This window comes from Melanostigma gelatinosum (assembly GCF_949748355.1).
Source record: "Melanostigma gelatinosum genome assembly, chromosome: 22".
Classification (NCBI taxonomy): domain Eukaryota; kingdom Metazoa; phylum Chordata; class Actinopteri; order Perciformes; family Zoarcidae; genus Melanostigma; species Melanostigma gelatinosum.
In genome coordinates, this window is record NC_136655.1 from 5155290 (window position 1) to 5173629 (window position 18340).

General features: G+C 43.8%; 4 protein-coding genes across 4 annotated transcripts; 3 read left to right on the forward strand and 1 right to left on the reverse strand.

The window, feature by feature from the left end:
• The first annotated feature begins 1216 nt into the window (after positions 1-1216).
• dram1 (DNA-damage regulated autophagy modulator 1) lies at positions 1217-4511 on the forward strand. Its single transcript, XM_079294068.1, has 7 exons — positions 1217-1503; positions 1895-1962; positions 2177-2319; positions 2409-2586; positions 2803-2861; positions 2953-3045; positions 3136-4511. The coding sequence occupies exons 1-7, from the start codon at positions 1373-1375 to the stop codon at positions 3172-3174; spliced, it is 711 nt and encodes a 236-aa protein (XP_079150194.1). The 5' UTR covers positions 1217-1372; the 3' UTR covers positions 3175-4511.
• A 63-nt stretch (positions 4512-4574) lies between these two features.
• washc3 (WASH complex subunit 3) lies at positions 4575-7720 on the reverse strand. The gene is made up of 7 exons (XM_079294318.1): positions 7532-7720; positions 7013-7111; positions 6837-6902; positions 6588-6725; positions 6122-6238; positions 5947-6011; positions 4575-5849 (listed from the first exon to the last, which is right to left on the reverse strand). Exons 1-7 carry the CDS (start codon positions 7580-7582, stop codon positions 5750-5752), a joined length of 636 nt encoding a protein of 211 aa, XP_079150444.1. The 5' UTR covers positions 7583-7720; the 3' UTR covers positions 4575-5749.
• A 596-nt stretch (positions 7721-8316) lies between these two features.
• LOC306796081 (uncharacterized protein) lies at positions 8317-12896 on the forward strand. The gene is made up of 9 exons (XM_079294859.1): positions 8317-8455; positions 8847-9049; positions 9133-9234; positions 9312-9407; positions 9492-9602; positions 9683-9800; positions 9964-10723; positions 11087-11145; positions 11232-12896. Exons 1-9 carry the CDS (start codon positions 8347-8349, stop codon positions 12770-12772), a joined length of 3099 nt encoding a protein of 1032 aa, XP_079150985.1. The 5' UTR covers positions 8317-8346; the 3' UTR covers positions 12773-12896.
• Positions 12897-15101: 2205 nt separating this feature from the next.
• Positions 15102-16588, forward strand: LOC306796029 (tetraspanin-7-like). Its single transcript, XM_079294797.1, has one exon. The coding sequence runs from the start codon at positions 15354-15356 to the stop codon at positions 16440-16442; it is 1089 nt and encodes a 362-aa protein (XP_079150923.1). The 5' UTR covers positions 15102-15353; the 3' UTR covers positions 16443-16588.
• The last annotated feature ends 1752 nt before the right edge of the window (positions 16589-18340 follow it).

An 18340-nucleotide genomic window follows, 5' to 3' on the forward strand; every position in this document is an offset into this window, starting at 1 on the left:
CCAGAGAGCAGAAGTAGGAGAAACACAGGACACAGATCATATACTCAAGTCCCAATACCGTGTTGTAGGGGAAAAAATCGACATTTAAAGTAAAAGACGTACATTAAAAATAGTACTCAAGTAAAAGCACCGGAGTATTATCAGCAAAGTGTATTTATTGTATCAAAAGTTAATCTTAAAATTAAAAAAATGGCCCCTGTAAGTATTCTATTATATGTTAATAATCTATAACAATACATTTTACAGCCTTTTATGCAAAGTAATCAGTAACCAGCTGTAAAATAAAGGTAGTGGAGTAAAAACTATAATATATCCCTTTAGAAACAAATGTGCCGTATGAAGTATGACAATACAAAGTACAGTTACTGAAGTAGTACTGTACTTAATTACAACTTTACGGTACTTCTCTTACTTAGCTGACGTCTTCTCTAATTACTTGCGAAATACATACAGTACTTTTACCTAACTTCGTATAGCAGCTCCACAATGTTGGTAACTGTAAGAGCCATTTTGTTCTTGTTTTGTTTTTGTACAACCTTCCACCACGTGGGGGCGTAGTGCCGGTGTGACTGGGCGCAGGTATTATAATCAGTGGGGTCACTGAATACAGGTAAACAGTTTATGATCGTGCATATTTTATTGAATATATGTATATGTAGAGGAAATGGATAACGCCAGAGAAAGTGGTCGGCCTCTGTTTATGTGAGAAATAAAATGCCTATATTGGAAACTGGACTTTTATTTATTTATTGCGTCAGAACAAACATTTCAGCAACCGTGGTGACTTTTTTGGGGAAGCAATGGTCACTACAGTGACAAACATCCAAAAATACATGATTCAAATGAAAATTCAACAATAAAACAATATTATATTATTTTTTATACATTATAAACATTCTGCACAATGATTACTTTAAGTGTTGATTTTTTAAATGTTTACTAAAAACAATTTTTTTTTTTACTCAATTTAAACTTTAGAACACTTCCCCATCGTGGGTGATTACTGGCACTGACACACTTAACCATTCAACGAGTGTTTTAAGTGGAAACGAAAGGAAGAAAGATGAAGAGAGTACAGGAAGCGCTGGGTGAGCGTAAGAGGAGGTTTTATTTGCGGAGGTCGGCCCACAGGCAGTGGGTGTAATGGGGAAGATACTGTACGTATACTGTATCCTGCACGAGCTTATCGCTAGAAGCGCATTCCTGTTCACGCGCCACCGTGACTGTCGGTAACTTCACCAGACTTCACAGCAGCAACAGCGGATCCCGGAGCAGCTTTCAAACGAGGATTTGTTTCTACTGTACGGGACTATTTTACCACTTCATCCGTGTCAACGTCTCTTCTCTGGAGGTTCCGCGTTAACCCTCTGAGATGTTTTGGTTCAAGCAAGGACTGTGCTTCCTACCAGTGTTTTTGGTCATCTGGTCCTCCAGCACTTTCATTGTTTCCTACCTCATTGCGCTTTTCAGACGCGATGTCGACGTAATCTTTCCATTCATCAGGTGAGTTTTATTCATGCACTTGTTTTCAGATCAGGGAAGGTGTTCTTCGATCTTTATCTCGTGAAATCTGAGCTGTAAGAATGCATATCGATGTTTGATTTAGATTTTGGTTTCTGAGAGCTCGAGTTTAGTTTCGTTTTCCTCCGCGGTGACTTGGCTGGTACCCAAACTCCAGCTGCACGTCGCTGATTCGACACATCTGTTACTTTGTGCGGATTTAGACCTCTTCTTTTCACTTCTCCCTTTAAAGGTGGACTTTTATTTTAAGAAGAGACGACCAAAGTTTACTAGATGTCACAAAGAAGAGCTCTCGTTCAAAATAAAGGGAAGTTATTTGGTACTATCAACACATGTGATGCGAGGCTGACATGCTGATCTGTCTTTTCCCCAGTGACACAGGTGCGAACCCCCCAGAGAGCTGCATTTTTGGCCTGATGACATTCATTTCTGCATGCGCAGGTATTTCCACTCCCACCAACATCTGCAATGTCACATCTGTCTCTGTTGGGCAACTCTGGGCTTTCCCAGGAGAGGAAGAAAACTTTCCCAAGATGTTAGTTACAGTTCCCCTTTTTGAGAAAAACGAAAGCAGAATTCCTTTTTGTCGGGATGCAAGAGGAATTTGCTGTTCGCGAGACGTTTGTGGTAAATGCACTCTGTCATCTTTACGCAGGAACTGCCACCATCTACGCCCGGTACAAGTATGTGGAGAAGCTGAGTGTCAACACAAGGGTGGTGAACCCGCGTCTCAATAAAAGTGGTTTTGTGTTCGGGATGTTCTCCTGCCTGGGCATGTGCATCGTCGCAACGTTCCAGGTACGTCTTCACGTGTGGTGCACATTTGAATCGCATGAAGATAACTTAACGTTTAACGGCGTATTTGTTCTTCTTTTTTTGATTTGCAGGAAACAGCAGTGCCAGTAGTTCACGACATCGGAGCTATTGTGTTCTTTGTCTCTGGCGTCTTGTACACAATACTCGAGTCTGTTCTCTCGTATCGAGCCTATCCATTCGGGTCCTCCATGAGTGTGTGTCGAGTACGTGCGGGTATCGCCATCCTTGCCTCTTTGGCTTTTTTCCCCAGTATCCTTTTTCACATGAGTCTAATCTGTTAAAACACATTTAAAAAGTCGACATGCTTTAGTTTCCTGGTCTGCTGTGTTAACCAGCATGACATGCATTAAACCAGGAACTTCCCTTTATGATTGCTCCATCATTCTCTTGGAGTTAACAGTAAATACACACAATTACAAGTGCCAACCGCTGTTAAACACCATTTTTCCTGAATGGATGATTCAGCTGTCATCTGTAAGGGCTTCGTGAAACAAACCAAGCTGCACAGAGACCCAGGAGACGAGGTAGGCAGTCGTTTGTCACTATGAAATATGCATACATATACACCACCAACGTGTTGAATATGTACTGATTGTGTGCGTTTCCCTCTTTCAGTACGATCCCTTCCATCTAGCCAGCGCGGTGTGCGAGTGGGTTGTTGCCTTCAGCTTCATCTGCTTCTTCCTCACATACATCGACGATTTCAAGGTGAGTACCACGCCGTCAAAACGGAAACTCTTTTTTTCAAAACAGTTTTGAATTCACTTCTCAATTCTCTCTTTTTTTTATTTCCTGCAGCTGCTTACCTTACGAGTGGAAACAAAATATGCGGAGTGACCTTGATGAGTCTGCAACTGCCAGGGAAATCAGTATTTTTATAAAAATGTGCTGCATTTTGTTTTTGTTTACGCATTTTGTACATTTGCATTTTACACCGCGACGCTTTTATAAGATTTGGTCTTCTGTATGACCTGACTGAATTCATTGGTGGATTGAAGGAAGAACATTGTTATGTATACGTTGTGAACAACTGGTCACAGCAGAGAGAGAGAAAACTGATCACAGCCTGTATCTTTATACTTTTTTTACGATCTCAAATCATTTTTTATACTTATTGCGTCCTCTGAACACCACTTTGCACTTTGCTCTCGACTGTTTTAAACTTGCCACACCAGCGTGACACATCCCGTCCCGTCAGACCTGTGAAAAGTAATTAGAGAAGTTCATCACACGGTGAACACATGACAGCTCTGCGTGTGGTTAAATGAGCAAAACCAGTCAAACTGATGTTATGTGAATCTACACTGATACTGTCTGTAATGAAGCTGAAGCCTGTCTGAAGCATTGCTTCAATCTTGCTCGTGTCTACAGCCTGTGGACAGCTCGGGCAATGGGGATTAGACTGCTTAATTCATCAGTTTGCTCAGTACAACTGCCATATGAAATTGCTGGAATAAAATAAACTTGAATTGAAGGTAATTAGGATTAAAGAAACAAGTTTTCAGTGTGCTTTCAGGCAGATCAATGCACACGAGTTTTAAACGGTTCAACCTTTCCTCCTAAAATGGTTACATTTTTAGGAATTTCAGTGGTCTGAGGCAGAGGTTTCCGGGATTTCACACATAAAATGTAATCTTCTGAATAATAAAATTATTCTCAATATCAGAAATATAAATATATATATATTTTTTTTAGTTTCTTATCTTTTTAACTTTTGACAATAGACTGTTACCGATTTTAATGTTGCAAGTAACATCACGAGGACACTGAGAAGCCCTCTGAGACAAATGTGTGAATTTGGAATTCATAAATAAAATGGACTTGACACATTTGGAAAGTCAATAAATATTATGTAATCCCGTCAGGCTGCTTGAGATGATTTAATTACCTTCCACATATTCCTCTCACATGCTGGGAAGGCTTGTGACACCTTATATTCTGAGAAAAATGTTTGCGTCATCGTGTTGGCTGTTGCCAAATTAAAGATCACTTTCACATTTGAGTAGCAGCTGATGTATTTCACTGGCCAGTACTTTGGGAGCATCTCTTTCTGTCCATCTCTTAACTTGTCCACTACAGATACTGTATTTACAAGGGAAATCATTTTTTTTAAATTCAAATACTGTATTAGTACTGTTTTGCTTATGACATATTGTACTGCAGAGATTATGGTGCGATGCTGAGCTGGAAATAAAGATACTTTTTTTTAAACAAACTGAGTTTATTACAGATCTTGCTTTTGTACACAAAGGGCTTTCAAGACTTCTCCACACTCTTTCTTTTCAGTTGTCACCGTGTAAAATGCATTCCTAGAAATCGTATGAATATTTATTTATTGTGAAAGCATTCCTGACTTCTCCATTTTACATTTGCGGGCATGTAGTCACAAGTCCTGATCTACGAAACGATAAGCTGTAACAACGAACACAGCAAACACAAAATAAATCTGCAGGTACGTTGTTCCAACACGCGGTGCTTACCACTGATTTGACTCGTAGTGTAAGTCTGTTTGCGCTTCATTCAGAACGTATTCAGATTTCACTTTAGGTTCTTAATAACTTTGCAAAAAAACTTCTAATAACATGTCATTTCTGCGACATTAATGTGTGTAAATTGATGGACAAAACCATGAAATTAAATCCATTTTAAATGTAGAACAAAGTTCAAAATGTTAAGAGTACTTTCTGAAGTCACTGGAATGTAGTCTAAAATGAACAGTACACAGAACAGAGGCCTCACACTGAACATACTGTAGCTTTTGTTCCTGCAACTGTCAAAATACTTCAGAGTGACGGCTGAATTGTAGGAAGGAACATCACATGCTGAACGACATGTGATTTCCCTTCCCATTAAACTGGTATTGTGATATACAGTCCATCAAAACTGAAAGTATGTTGTATTTTCCCTCCCTTTGCTTAACACACAGCATTACAATGTACGTACATTCAAAGTATCCAACATGCATTTATATAATAACTTTCCACTGATGAGTGCATCTCTTAAAGGCATTACACTGTGATAGTGGTGTGACAATCGAAGAAGACCAATAACTTTTGCAGTATAGAATTACTTTTTGTACTAAAATGACTTGCTACTGCCATGTTTTGAGGTCTGCTGCTAAAATACTCAACAGGGAATTATTCCCTCTTTGTCAAAAATGCTAAATGTATCAAAATTGAGGTCGCTGACTGACCGCAAGCGAAACAATTCCAGTGCTTTTACACTGAAATTACAATCGCTCTGGTTGGCGTTTCCCCGTTTCAGGCACTTACATTTGCACCTTCTCGCTGGTGCTCCTTCACAAGCACACTGCAGCTTACTTCTCTTTCTCAGAACAGGCCTACAGATGCTCAGAGTAGCGATGAGTGGCCTTTACAGGAAGCTTTGTGGGTGACGGGGGACAGAGGAAATGTCAGTCGCTGAAAGACGACTCGCTGTCGGAGCTGGTGGCAGCAGCGTCCTGATCCTCTGCGCTCCTCGTTCCTCCATCAGGCACGGGGGCGTCCGGTGTGCTGTCATCAGCAGTGGAGGCAATGTTATTGGTCAGTTTCATAAAATAAAAATATGATTATAAGATCATCACCACAACAGTAACAGTAAAACACTCACTCAAGCAAGTTGGGATCCAAACCCTCCAGGACCATTTTATTCTTTATAGCCATAACTGGAACTCCCTGTGACAGATAAAACATGCATTGAGATACAGAACACACTGATATTTTTAAATATATATATATATATTTTAATCCGTTAAGTCCATAAGCAGGTGTTGGTGATGATTTACCACTTGGACCATCTTCAGGTAGCGGGCATAACGCGGGTCCTTGGCCACTGTCAGGACATTCTCTGCAGAGGCTTCTGCTTTCGGCATCGCTGCCGGCTCTGGTGCAGTCTGAGCGGGCTGCAACACGAAATATACAAATCACTATGACAGTGGGAAGTAAGCAGGGAGTTAAGACGGCACAGGATATCCTATCCTATGGGTACCCTATTCTGCATTTTTAGTCGGTGGTACTCTTTTCTTAGGTTGCAGATGTTGTGCAGTTGGAGTGTATGATGCTGCTCGTTGATGAACTGGATCTGGGTTGTTTAGGTTTGTACTTTTTGTCAATGCTTATGTAATAGGAGCGGTGGAATCAGTCTTCTCTTCTCTAACAACTAACTCTCGAAAACAAAGCGTGTGAGCATTGTTTAAAATCGTCTTGGCTTTTGAGCTGAAAAACATCATATGCTTGTTTGTGTGCATTCACCTTTGGCGGCGGCAGGGTCCCTGCTGGTGGACCGTCTGCTTGGCTCTGGCTGGCGGTAGTGGGTCCATTCGTCTGAGCAGGTTGCCGCTGACTGATTCCATCTATTGTGACGTCCTCCAGCCCGGGTATGGAGGACAGCTGCTCAGAAAAATACAAACTTTGATATACGATCAGTGCATGCGCACGGCATGTGTAGCGAGTGCAATACACTGCAGACAGAATGACCGGAGAGAGGCTCAAGAAGCTCACCTTGGCTTCCAAAATGCTCAGGGTTGTTTCAATCTGCTGTATGCGGAGAGATATGTTCGCAAGTTTCTGTGGGAAAGAAGTACGTGAGAGGATTAAGTGTTATAGAGGTCTTTTGTGTGGACTGATCAGGTCGACAGAAGCAAATTAAAGTATAGAGCACAAGAAGATGTACAAACCTCTTCGCATACTGTGGAAAACCGGTTAAGGAACCGGACCGTGTGCACGACAAACTGATTGAGATAGGCAACAACTCTCCTCTGTTGAATAGCAGGGACCTGCAGGACACAGAGATAAAGCTATTTTAAGTAGGAACGCAGGAAGTGATATACTGTAGGAAATGAAGTAATTCACACTTAATGATGTCATTTCTCCTCCTTAAGCTATTTAGAACCACTGCATTCATTCAGTTTTAACATAGCAGATATTGGGAAATCCCTGATTAATTACTACAAGTTTATTATAAAGTCAGTTAGTGAAGCTATGGAAGATTATTGCTGAAATATTTCAAATAATTATATATACAAATATATGAACTACAACTGAGCCACCTTGTAAAATATTGCAAAAGGATGCTAAAGGCAGTTAATTACAGCTAAATAGTTTTTGGTAAACTCGCGTTACTAGTAGTATCTGACTTGCTAGCACACACAATGTCAACTCTCTTGTGATTTCCTCTTAGCATTACGTTAGCCAACCTTGGTGAGATCGACACCGGACCCAACGATCGGCAGCCCGTCCTCGTCCATGTTGGATTCTTTAAACTTCCTGCAGATTGCAGAGCAGTTTCAGTTCTAATAGCGAGAATGTCGCTGCAAAAACGACAGAAATGGCTACATGGAGCGATATCTGCTGTGAAACGTTTCATGTGACTCGGGACGTCACGACGTTAGAATCAGCCAATAGGACTTTTGATTTGAGCCTTTATTTTGAAGTCCCATTTCCTTGTCAGTGAAAAACAACAACATCCGGTTCAGTCTTGGAGCCACGTTTGACAATTTCCGGTTTTAAAATGTTTATAAATGAATAACGCTACACCATTTCATTATTTATTAAAATAACATTTAATAAACAGAGACGTTTTTTAACTTACATGTAAGACATGCATTTGTAAATTTGCCCCTCTTATATTTATGTATATTTATAATTTTTCGAGAGATTTTCTCTAAATTAATTACAGATTGAACCACTATCTTAAAACATATGTTACAACTTCAGTTAAACTTGCAAATGTGTTGTTTTGTGTCTTTGACCACAGCAGGATTGATTAGAACAAATTCTACCTGATATATCTGATTATAATTACGACGTCTTAAATAAAAACTATTCACCCTTACGTGTTTTACTTTACGAACAGATGCTAAACCTAAAATACCTGTATGTCATAGATTCTTACGCATGTCTTATTACAGGAGGACAGGGATTGGATGTGTAGCGCAGTCACAGCGGACTTTTATTTTGAAAAGAGGAAACGCAAGAGTTGAGGAAACGGATGCTTGCGTACTAACAGCGCATGTTAGCTATAAAAAAAATAGTCAAACATTATTTTACATTTGTTTATCAGCGCCACGGGAGAAATATTGCACGAATGGAGGTTGTTGGGTCAATAGAGAAAATAAACGGTACGTATATTAATAATTAAATCCCGCTGTAATTTAGTGCAGGCTTTGTTTATGTTAGCGGGATCTGTCTATTTAATGGAAACATGCAGTCAGAAACTGGTGTTACTGCGTTAGAAATGACGTTGATAGCCAGATTCCATGCAATAATATGAATAAATAGAGTTCGTTGCTGCACAGCTGCAGATACTTTTCCAATTTGAAATTTTCAAACTCGCATCAAGTAGTTTATCCAGTCATTATACGGGTTCATAGGCTTATGGCATGTTCTTAGTGGGGGGTAGTTATAATTAGTTGTTATATTTTAATTTAAATGAGTATTGATGAGTATGTCTGGAAGTGCTCTTTGATGTCCTCAACAGACCACGTCTCACACTACACCTTCATGTTTCAGACCCCAGCCTACCTCTGGCATCTCTTCGCCTGCTGGTGCCCCCACTGCAGCTTCTGTCTGCAGCGATGTGGCAGCTGGCGAAGCAGAAAGATGTGGTGAATTATGAGAAGCTCCAGGAGTTTGTGTTCATGGTGACCGAGGCGGTCCCTGGACTGATCAACCACAGACAGAGAGCCCAGCTCATTCTGGGTCTAAGAGCCAGGGTGAGCAGAAGTTGTGTATTGTGTCACATTGTACATTTGTCTTTTCTAATGATTTTGCGCGTAACAATTTGTTGGTATTTCAGTTGATTCTGGAGCTTTGCAAAGGCTCGGCTCGAGGTTCTGTTGATTCTCAAATGATCCAGAGCTATTTGGATAGACTCCCAATAACGAACGCAAACACAGATGTAAGTACAGCAAAGCAACACCTTTTATATAACAAATAATGATTATCCTTAAGTGACGTGAATCCTATCTGTGGCAGTACAGGGACGCAGAGGTGAAAACAACAGAGTCCACTTTCATTGCTCTTGTTCAGAGCCTGCTGAAAGATCCAGTCGAGAGAGCGTATTTCTTCCAGGTCAGGCGGATTTAAATACTTTCTTCATTTGAGAATACTCTCAATAAGTCCTCCAGTGAATTGACATTTAATTATCTCTTCCAGGAAGTGTTCCCAGTGGAATATGGGCCACAATACGATGCTGCGCTGCACGTCTTATTGTGGGAGCTGCTCTCAAAATTGGAAAAGCTTCTTCCGGTACTGGATTTAAAACAGGTCAGTCTGTCCATCCAGTTGTCTCAGGTTGTTTTTCCTTTTGCAAAGCGTGCGCCATTTATCACACACTGTGATTCCAGACTGCGGCCTGGCTCGGCTCGGCTCCTTCTGTGGTGGACGAATGTGTTCGGTCGTCACCTGAAGAGCTGAGGTTAATCTTAGAGCACTACAAAAGTTCAGGACTACTGAAAATGCCGTGTGAGTAGAGCTGAAATGACTCGTCGACAGAATGTTTATGTCAATTTAAGTAAATTTGACTATTTCCTGATACTTTATAGACAATTAGTTGATAAAAGTAAGAATAAATTGCCTTAAAAATACAGTTTTTCAGCCAGTGATTCCTTGTTTTCTGTCCTTGTAGACGGCCCTTCGTCCACCATTGGTAGCTGCATCATGTCTGCTTTATCCATTCCGCCCTCGCAAAAGACGAACATCTCCGTCGGGCTGGAATCCATCCACAACTACGCTAATGTCCTAAACCCCGTCACTTTTGTGGGAACGGACCAGTACAGCGTTGTGGCCGTCTACACCGAAGTCGAAGTTGCCGCGTCTGAAGTAGATCAACAAATGATCGAATCGGCTGAAGTGCAAGTTCAAACGGACTTCTATGAAGAGGAGATAGTGGCTGTGAGTGCAGAGGAGGCCGCCAGCTCGAGGGCAGAAGAAACAAGTGAAACTGTGGATGTGGCTAAAGCTCTAGACACCTTGACGAAAACCTTCGCACTGAGGAAGGAGAGCCTCGGTCAAGATGTACTAACGGGAAAGAGTAATGATTCGTCCCTGAATGATGAGTTTGGGTCAGGAAATGCACTCGATGAAGGAAAAACACAGGAAGAACATGAAACAAGAGACCAAACTGATGAGAAAAGAGAAAATGTCGAAGAGGTGGAGGAGAATTTCCAACCTGGAGGCATAGAGAGCAGTTTCAACTCTTGTGCAGATTTAAGGGATGACCATGAGGACACGACGGATGTCCTCAGTGAGGATCCAGTCGCTGAAACCCAACAGTCTCCCGGTTCGCCCAATGTGCGCCGATCCACTCGTCTACAAATGAAGATCTCACCCAGTTGGCAGGAGAAAGTCCAGAGGTCTACCAGCGAAAGTGGGGAAGAACCGAAAATGTAATGTGAACAATATCACCAGTCTGACCAGTTTATTTCCTTTTTTGTCACTCACTGTTTTATTAAGAAGAGTTTTACAACATTACACAGTAACAGTAACAAAAAACAGTCTGGGAAATACATTCATGACAACAATTCTCATCATTCATGCACTCAGTGCTGCATTTCATTTCATCCCGGTTCATTTTGGAGATTTATTTTGAGGAATAAGTCGACATTTTGGTAAATCAATGAGACAAGAACTAGTAGTTGTTGTGACACTTGAAATATTATTTCCCAGATCACAATTATTTCCTGACAGACAATTGTTCCCAAAAATATATGTGATGTTCATTTAACGATTCAACATTTTTACTTCACCAGGAGCAAAGCTGACGTATCCGTTGCCCACTCTGTTATCGCCATCAAAGGAATCAACACAGGTAATAAGAAGAGAAACATCTTGGAGTTATTTAAAATTATAATACACCTACTTTACTCACACTTGTGTTTTTTTTTTAATTTGCAGGTGATGCGGACGAGATGACATCCATCATCTTTACCTGCTCTCAGTGTCCCTTCCACAACTCTGAGGAAAACAGCCCCCCTCACTTCCACATGCAAAGTGTTCCCACTGAAGTATACAAGACTCTCTCCGGAGCCAAATTTGCTCCGTCTCCTTCTAGCACGGATGAGATTTTTACATCCATTAAACTTTTCCCCAAAGGAAACAAAGGGGAGAGCAAAGCAGAGCAGCCCGACGCTCAAAGCAAAGTAGACGTGCCTCAGCCCCAAAGCAGACGGAAGGCCCTCGCATGTGAAACGTGCGGTAAGACGTTCACCCGCTCGTCAGACGTGAGGAGACACCAGCTCACGCACACCGGAGAGAGGCCCTTTCACTGCTCGCAGTGCGATCGGACCTTCCAGCACTCGTGGGATCTGGCGAAACACGAGAGCAAACACCACGGCGTGGCCGTTTCCTTCTGCTGCCAGCTGTGCGGGAGCTCCTTCGCTAACCTCCGCACGCTGACGGTCCACCACAAGGCGGCTCACTCGCGAGACAGCCAGCTTCCTCAGATCTGCTCCATCTGCAGCCGCAGCTTCCCGACTTCCTCGGAGCTGCTCGAGCACAGGAAGTCTCACGTCTCCGCTAAGCGCTACATCTGCCGGCAGTGCGGCGAGGGCTTCGACTCCCTGCTCGCGCGCTCCCAGCACCGGCAGGTGCATCAAGTGAAGAGTCAGTTCAAGTGTCCGCACTGTGACAAGACGTACACTCGGCGCTCTGACGTCAAGAGGCACATGTCCACCCACACCGGGGAGCGGCCGTACCAGTGTAACCAGTGCAGCAAGCGGTTCTCGCTGCGCTTCATGTTCATGAAACACCTCCGTGTTCACACAGGGGAGCGGCCTTTCCAGTGCTCCCACTGCCCCAAGAGGTTCACGCTGGTGTCTGTGCTGGCCAGACACGAGAGGATGCACACGGGGGAGAAGCCTTTCCTCTGCTCTCAGTGTGGGAAGGGCTTCTTGTCGCAGGGAGAGCTTTCAAAACATCACCGGTCTCATGTGGACGACAGGCCCTACTCCTGCCCTCAGTGTGACAAACGTTTCAAGAGCAAGAAAACCCAGCAGGAGCATGTCGTCTCGCACACCGGCGCCCGCCCGTACCCCTGCACGTACTGCGGGAAGGGCTTCACCAAACCGTACGCGCTGACCAGACACAATCTCATTCACACGGGAGAGCGGCCGTTCCCCTGCGGACACTGCGAGAAGTCGTTCCTCACCCTCGGCGAGGCTCAGCTGCACCAGCGTATTCACACGGGCGAGAGGCCGTACCCCTGCAACGTCTGCGAGCTCAAGTTCAAGAGCTCGTCGGAGCTGGCGCGACACAGGCGAAGCCATTCGGGGTTGAAGCCGCTGAAGCCTTACTGTGAACGCTGCGCGAAGACGTTCGCCACCAAGGCCAAGCTTAAGAAACACATGGAGAAACACGGGGACGAGGCGGAAGCGGCGCAGTCTGTGGACTCCATCCAGCCTGAGGGATCAAATCAACAAGTGACTCACGGAGACTAGCTCATCGGTCAAATCAGGAGAGTTGTGCAAACAAATGCATGTGGTTTCAGGATGCGTGTGTTCAGATATTTAGCTTTGTCAAATGAATACAGGAGAGAAGCATGTGTCCACATGTCTTAACTGTACAGACTTTAGTACCAAAGGATGATTGTTTGGTACTGTTGCATTCTTCAACATTTTGAGTAAATTTAAAAAGTGAAAAAAAGTGTATATATATATATATATTATTGTATGGTGTACTCTAGACAAGGCTCTGTGTAATCCCATGCAATAAAACGTACCTTTATGAAGTGTATAACATTGTGTTTTTGCTGCAGACATCGTTTCTGCGGTGCATCGTACTTTAGTGGAACAGTTCTCAACTTGTAGAGAAACACAATAATGCTGCACAAAATTAGATTTCAGCGCCACCATGCGGTTGATAGTTTTTGCTTTTGAGTGGAAAAAAGCGATTGGATGGATTGCCAGGACGAATTTCAACAACTCCCCCCGCAGCAGCGTCATCAGGTAAACTTTACATTTGTACAGTACTTTGATGTAGGTCTATAAATACCGGCAAAAATAATGTTATTCCCATCACCCGCAGCTGTGTTTTGTGCCGATTAACAAATGTTAGCGTGCTAACGCGCCAACCAAAGACGGTGCACATGGTAAACATACCTGCTTAGCCTGTTAGCATGCTGATGTTAGCATTGAACACAAAGCACACTGGGCCTTACAGCTTAACAGAGCAGTAGCAGGACTGTTGACTTTTGTTTTATCATTTCAGCCTCGTAACAATTATCAAATATGAGCATAGCTTTGTTTTAATCGTCCCCACAAGCCAGACAGGTTGGGGAACTCTACTTTAAGGCATTGCTTTTGTTGTGTCTGTTTCAAAAGGGCACCAAAACGAGGGTTCCCACCTCCTCCTCCTCCCCTCCTCCTCCCCCCCCCCACCCTGGCTGTAGTTACAATGTCTTGGAGTTGCCTTTGAAATCTCGTCCTGCATGTCTGAGGTGATGTATTTCCTTCGTTTCTGTCCAGAGTGCACATAAAACCCAGTGAGCTGATTGTTATGGAGCAAAGATTTATTATAAACATCGTAAACATGGCTCACATTTCCTCTGCAGACCTCCAGCTGTCTGGTAAAACCTTCTGTCTTCATCCTGCCTTCTCCTGTGTCCTTCACACACCGCGTGGAGAGCAAGCTCCTTTAATCCGTCTGTGTAACCCGGTAAACACTTGAGAAATCGATCATAAGAGCCATTTGTGGCCAGTCACACCTCATTGTTGAGCTGCTTTCTGCGGCCTAAACATAATTTAAAGCATAAGGCTGTCTGTGTATGTTCACGTATGAGACGAGATTGCGGTTCTGCACTTCCCCAGCCAGTCCATCTGGATACCTATCCTCTCTGTCATCATGTCAATGTCATGCTTGTCCTGTAAAGAAGGAGCTGTATGAAGGTGTTTCATTACCAGAGAGGCTTTAATCAGCTCTGAGGGGAGGGAGGCAGATGCCGAGCAGGAATCGCCAAGTCTTTTTTTTTTGAAGGGAGATGTGGCCAAAATCCACAAATAATTAATGCTTTCTTAGTTTGTAAGTTGCCTGCACTATTAAGACTTTGCTCTTTTCATGATTTATGTTTTGCCTGTCTCTATATCTTAATAATATAGTAAGTAGTTCTATAAGTATATTCGATGGCCGAAGAGCAAAACCTGGATTAAGCCTGGATCATTTTGCAGATAGGATCTTTGCAATCTTTCCATCATTTGGTGCAAGTTGGAAGAGGTTGTACAAAATGATGCTCGAAATTAAGTTTCAATAATGGGCGGGATTATTTTAAAACAGACTGAATATGAACAGCCTTCCTTGTTCTCATCATCCAAAATGAAATCCGGCAATCAGAAAATTTTGCAGATAGAAGGTTTTGTGCTTTGGCCTCAAATAGGTCCATTACTCCATTAGATTTAAATGGATCACGTCCTCGACTGACTGTTGGGCTACTAGTTTAATATTTTCATTTGACACAATGTACAAAAAGTTAAACATGGGTAAAGTTTTTACATTTTACAAAGACATCACAAAGGCAGTCGTAGAGTTTTCCCCAGTTCACGTATTCCACAAATGGAAGTTAAAACACAGTAAAAAAATGTGAAACCTCAAAGGGATGTCTCCTCCACACCGAGAGAGGGTGTGCATGGGTGGGTTTCAGGTCCTTCCCACTGCAATCACCTCTCGCTTTGACCAGAGCGAGGTGCAGCAGCGAGCTGCCAGATGTGTGGATGTGAGAATCCGTGGCGGAATTAGAAGAGCTGGTGACCATGCAGGTGGAAAGGACGCCCGAAATAAACGCATAAATACGGTGGAGGCAACGAAGCTGTGGATGCAGATAACCGCACGACGCGACACCCACCGGTGTGATTTACAGTCCAGTCGGCGCTTGTGGTGTTGATGGCGGATTAATGACCGGTCGTAAAGAAGTCGGGATTGTGTGTTGCAGGAGAACGTTAGTGAGGCACTGATAGAAGAAGAAAGAGAGAGAGGAGTGTGTCAACGAGAGAGAGAGAGTGGGGAGTAAATAAAACCGGAGGCGAGATCATGAGCTCTGCATTGCCTTACAACTCGCTGTCAGCTCGGCCGAGTCCCAGCAGACAAGCTCTGGATTGGGAACACCAGCAGCTGACTGTGCGACGACATTCCTCCCCGCGGGGTCTCGACCTGCTCACTCCGCCGCCTCTTCCTCGCCGACCCTCCGCGATCCCCGGCTACCTGCTGTCGCCCTACCAAGAGCAGGAGGAGCAGCTCCACGAGCAGCAGCAGCGACTGTCCTTGTCCGTGTGCTCAGAGGCCTCCCTGGCGCCCCCTGCCCCTCCACCTGTGGGCGCAGCCCCACCCTGCTGCCGCCCAGTGGGAGTCATGCACCTCCTGCGCCTGGGTCTCCTGGCCTTCAGCTGCCTCTTCTGGGCAGCCGGCTTGGCCATCCTCACCCTGGGCGTGTGGGCGCAGATTTCCCTGGCGGACTACATGCTGCTGTCTGCCAACCGCTACCCCAACGCCCCTCTCATCCTTCTGTCCACAGGTGCGGCCGTCACTGCTTGGGGCTTCCTGGGTTGTCTAGGGGTGGCGGCCAACTTGCCCGCCGTGCTCAGGGCTTACGGTTTCTTTCAACTTGCTGCACTTATAGCCGGTTTGGCAGCTGGACTCTCGGGTCTGTTCTATCGCGAAGACATCGCCGGGGGATTTCGCAGCGGCTTACAGCGAGCGGTGGCTGGCTACACCGAGGACGAAGGGCGTGCTGACGCGTTAGACAGCTTGCAGAGGGCCCTGGAGTGTTGTGGAGCCGAGGGTTGGCATGACTGGCTCACGTCAGACTGGGCTATCCAGCATATGACCTTCCTGCCCAACGAGAACAGCACCTCGGTGTCCCTGCCGGACAGCTGCTGCGTGAGGCGCAAGGGCTGCAAGAATCGACCTCTTCTGTCGGATGACGTTGAAGGAGTCGCAGCAGCGGGAATCCATCCACACGGCTGCTTCCTCAAAGTCTTCAGTTTGGTCAACGACAACGTCTTCCACATTGCTGCCACCGTGATGGGATTGGCCTTCACCCAAGTCGGAGGCATCGCCCTGGCCTGTCTGCTGGCCAACAGACTGGCACCAAGACAACATGGCCGTGTGGTGGCACATTAACGGTCAATTGAAAAATGTACGCAACCTACGCCAAGGATTGACTGATTTGTAGATAATTAGGATCGGGAATGAGACGCTGCCCTTGAAGAGTAATAGAGTTGTAAAGTGTTGGGAGTTATTGCAGGCGTCCAGGAAACATGTCAGGAGATCAGTATTAGCCGAACATTGAAGATATTTTAAAAAATGGGAATTTAGTGGTTAAAAAAATACCAAAATAACCAGCAACTCCTTACACTTCACAACTCTTTTACACTTCTGCCTGGTCTTCTGCACAATTTAACAAAACATAGCAATGGGTGAGGTGGGAGGTGTGTACATTTGATACCTGCAAAGCAGACGTCTGACATTTTGGGGTGGGACCACGTCGGGCAGCACACTGTAAATCTCAAAAACTAGATGGAAGTACAATGAGACTTTGTTTCAGTAATGTTTAAATATCGGCATGGATTAATGTGCTTCGTGTAGAATGTAAATAGATAATATTTAGGGTTAACTGCTGGGATTTGGTACATCTCACCACCGAATGCACAGGAATGTTCACCAGCAGTTTTCCACCTCGGATGATTCAGTCTGTGTTCAACAGATGTTCGTGTTCTTCCATCACAAAAACAACACTGTGCTAGAATGGTGCGCTTAAAAAGAGCTCAATAAGCTATTGGTGTCTGTGGTGTTTTGTGCTGTTTACATCTGTAAACGTTGAGGTGAAATAATGACTGCTTTAAAAAAAAAAAAAGAGGAAAATGTTCTCCCAGATGTCTCTCTGTTGCTCGCGTTTGTATATTCTGAAGCACAAAGTTGATTTAAATCACTGAATATTGGGAATAACCCTTTTTATATGACCCAGATGTGCAACCCTCAGTTAGCATGAAACTGTATCTTCTTCAACATCAAACTCAAGTTGACAAATAAATAAAACTCAACATTTTTGGGAAATGCCTTCATTCGCTGTCTTGCGGGAGAGTTTAGATGAGACGAGACGAGCTGTTTCCACTTGTTTACAGTCGGTCTACGCTACGCTAACCGTCTCCTGGCTGTAGCTTCATATTTAACCGGGGTTGCCAAGTCTCACATTGGGGACATTTCTGTCTGAGTAAAAGTTTATTATTAAAAGGTTTTTCTTTCAGTTTTGCCTCTGAAATGCAAATGTCATGACGATATTTGCAGAAGTTGCTTTAGTTGCATTATTGCACACGTAGATGTGTTTCCAAATAGGCTGCTGAGTGTCGTTAAATCGTTAAAGTTAATACAAATATTTCAACAGGTTGGACTCGTACACATTTTAACTGCACAATTAGTGTCTGGAGTTGTGTCAATGAACACATTTCTGCGTTTCTCAGGCTCAATCATAAATGATATATAAGATATTGTCTGCCTTTGTCGTGATATTTAGGATTATGTAGCCTGTATTAATGTTTGGGTGTTGTATTGTTGTGTTTTGAGAGATGGAGGTGAACTTCTTTTTGTTCCTAAATTACACCATAAGGGTCAGATCGTCCCAATTAAAAATATTCTATCTATGCACAAAACAACAAAATCTGAATGTTATGAGTGGAACAGTGTGAACATGCATGACTGAAACTGTAAACTATGTCTGTCAAACAATAAACAAAAAATCTGCCTCATTGCAGGGTGTGATATTGATAAGTGGCAACAGCGTTCTTGTACTTTCATGCATGTCTAACGTCTTGTGAATCACCGACGAGCGGTTTTGGGGGTTTTAATGTGAGTATTTTCCTCTTAGAGGTGGAAATAAGTGAAGATTGTGTCCCTCGTCCTGACAGCTGGCAGGTTCGCACCTCCTGTTTTCATTTGAATGTGCTTTTAAACAGCTTTAGGGCTTTACTTTATGAGGAAGGCCATGTTGGAAATGTGCCAGAGTGGTAAATTCTCAGCGCTGG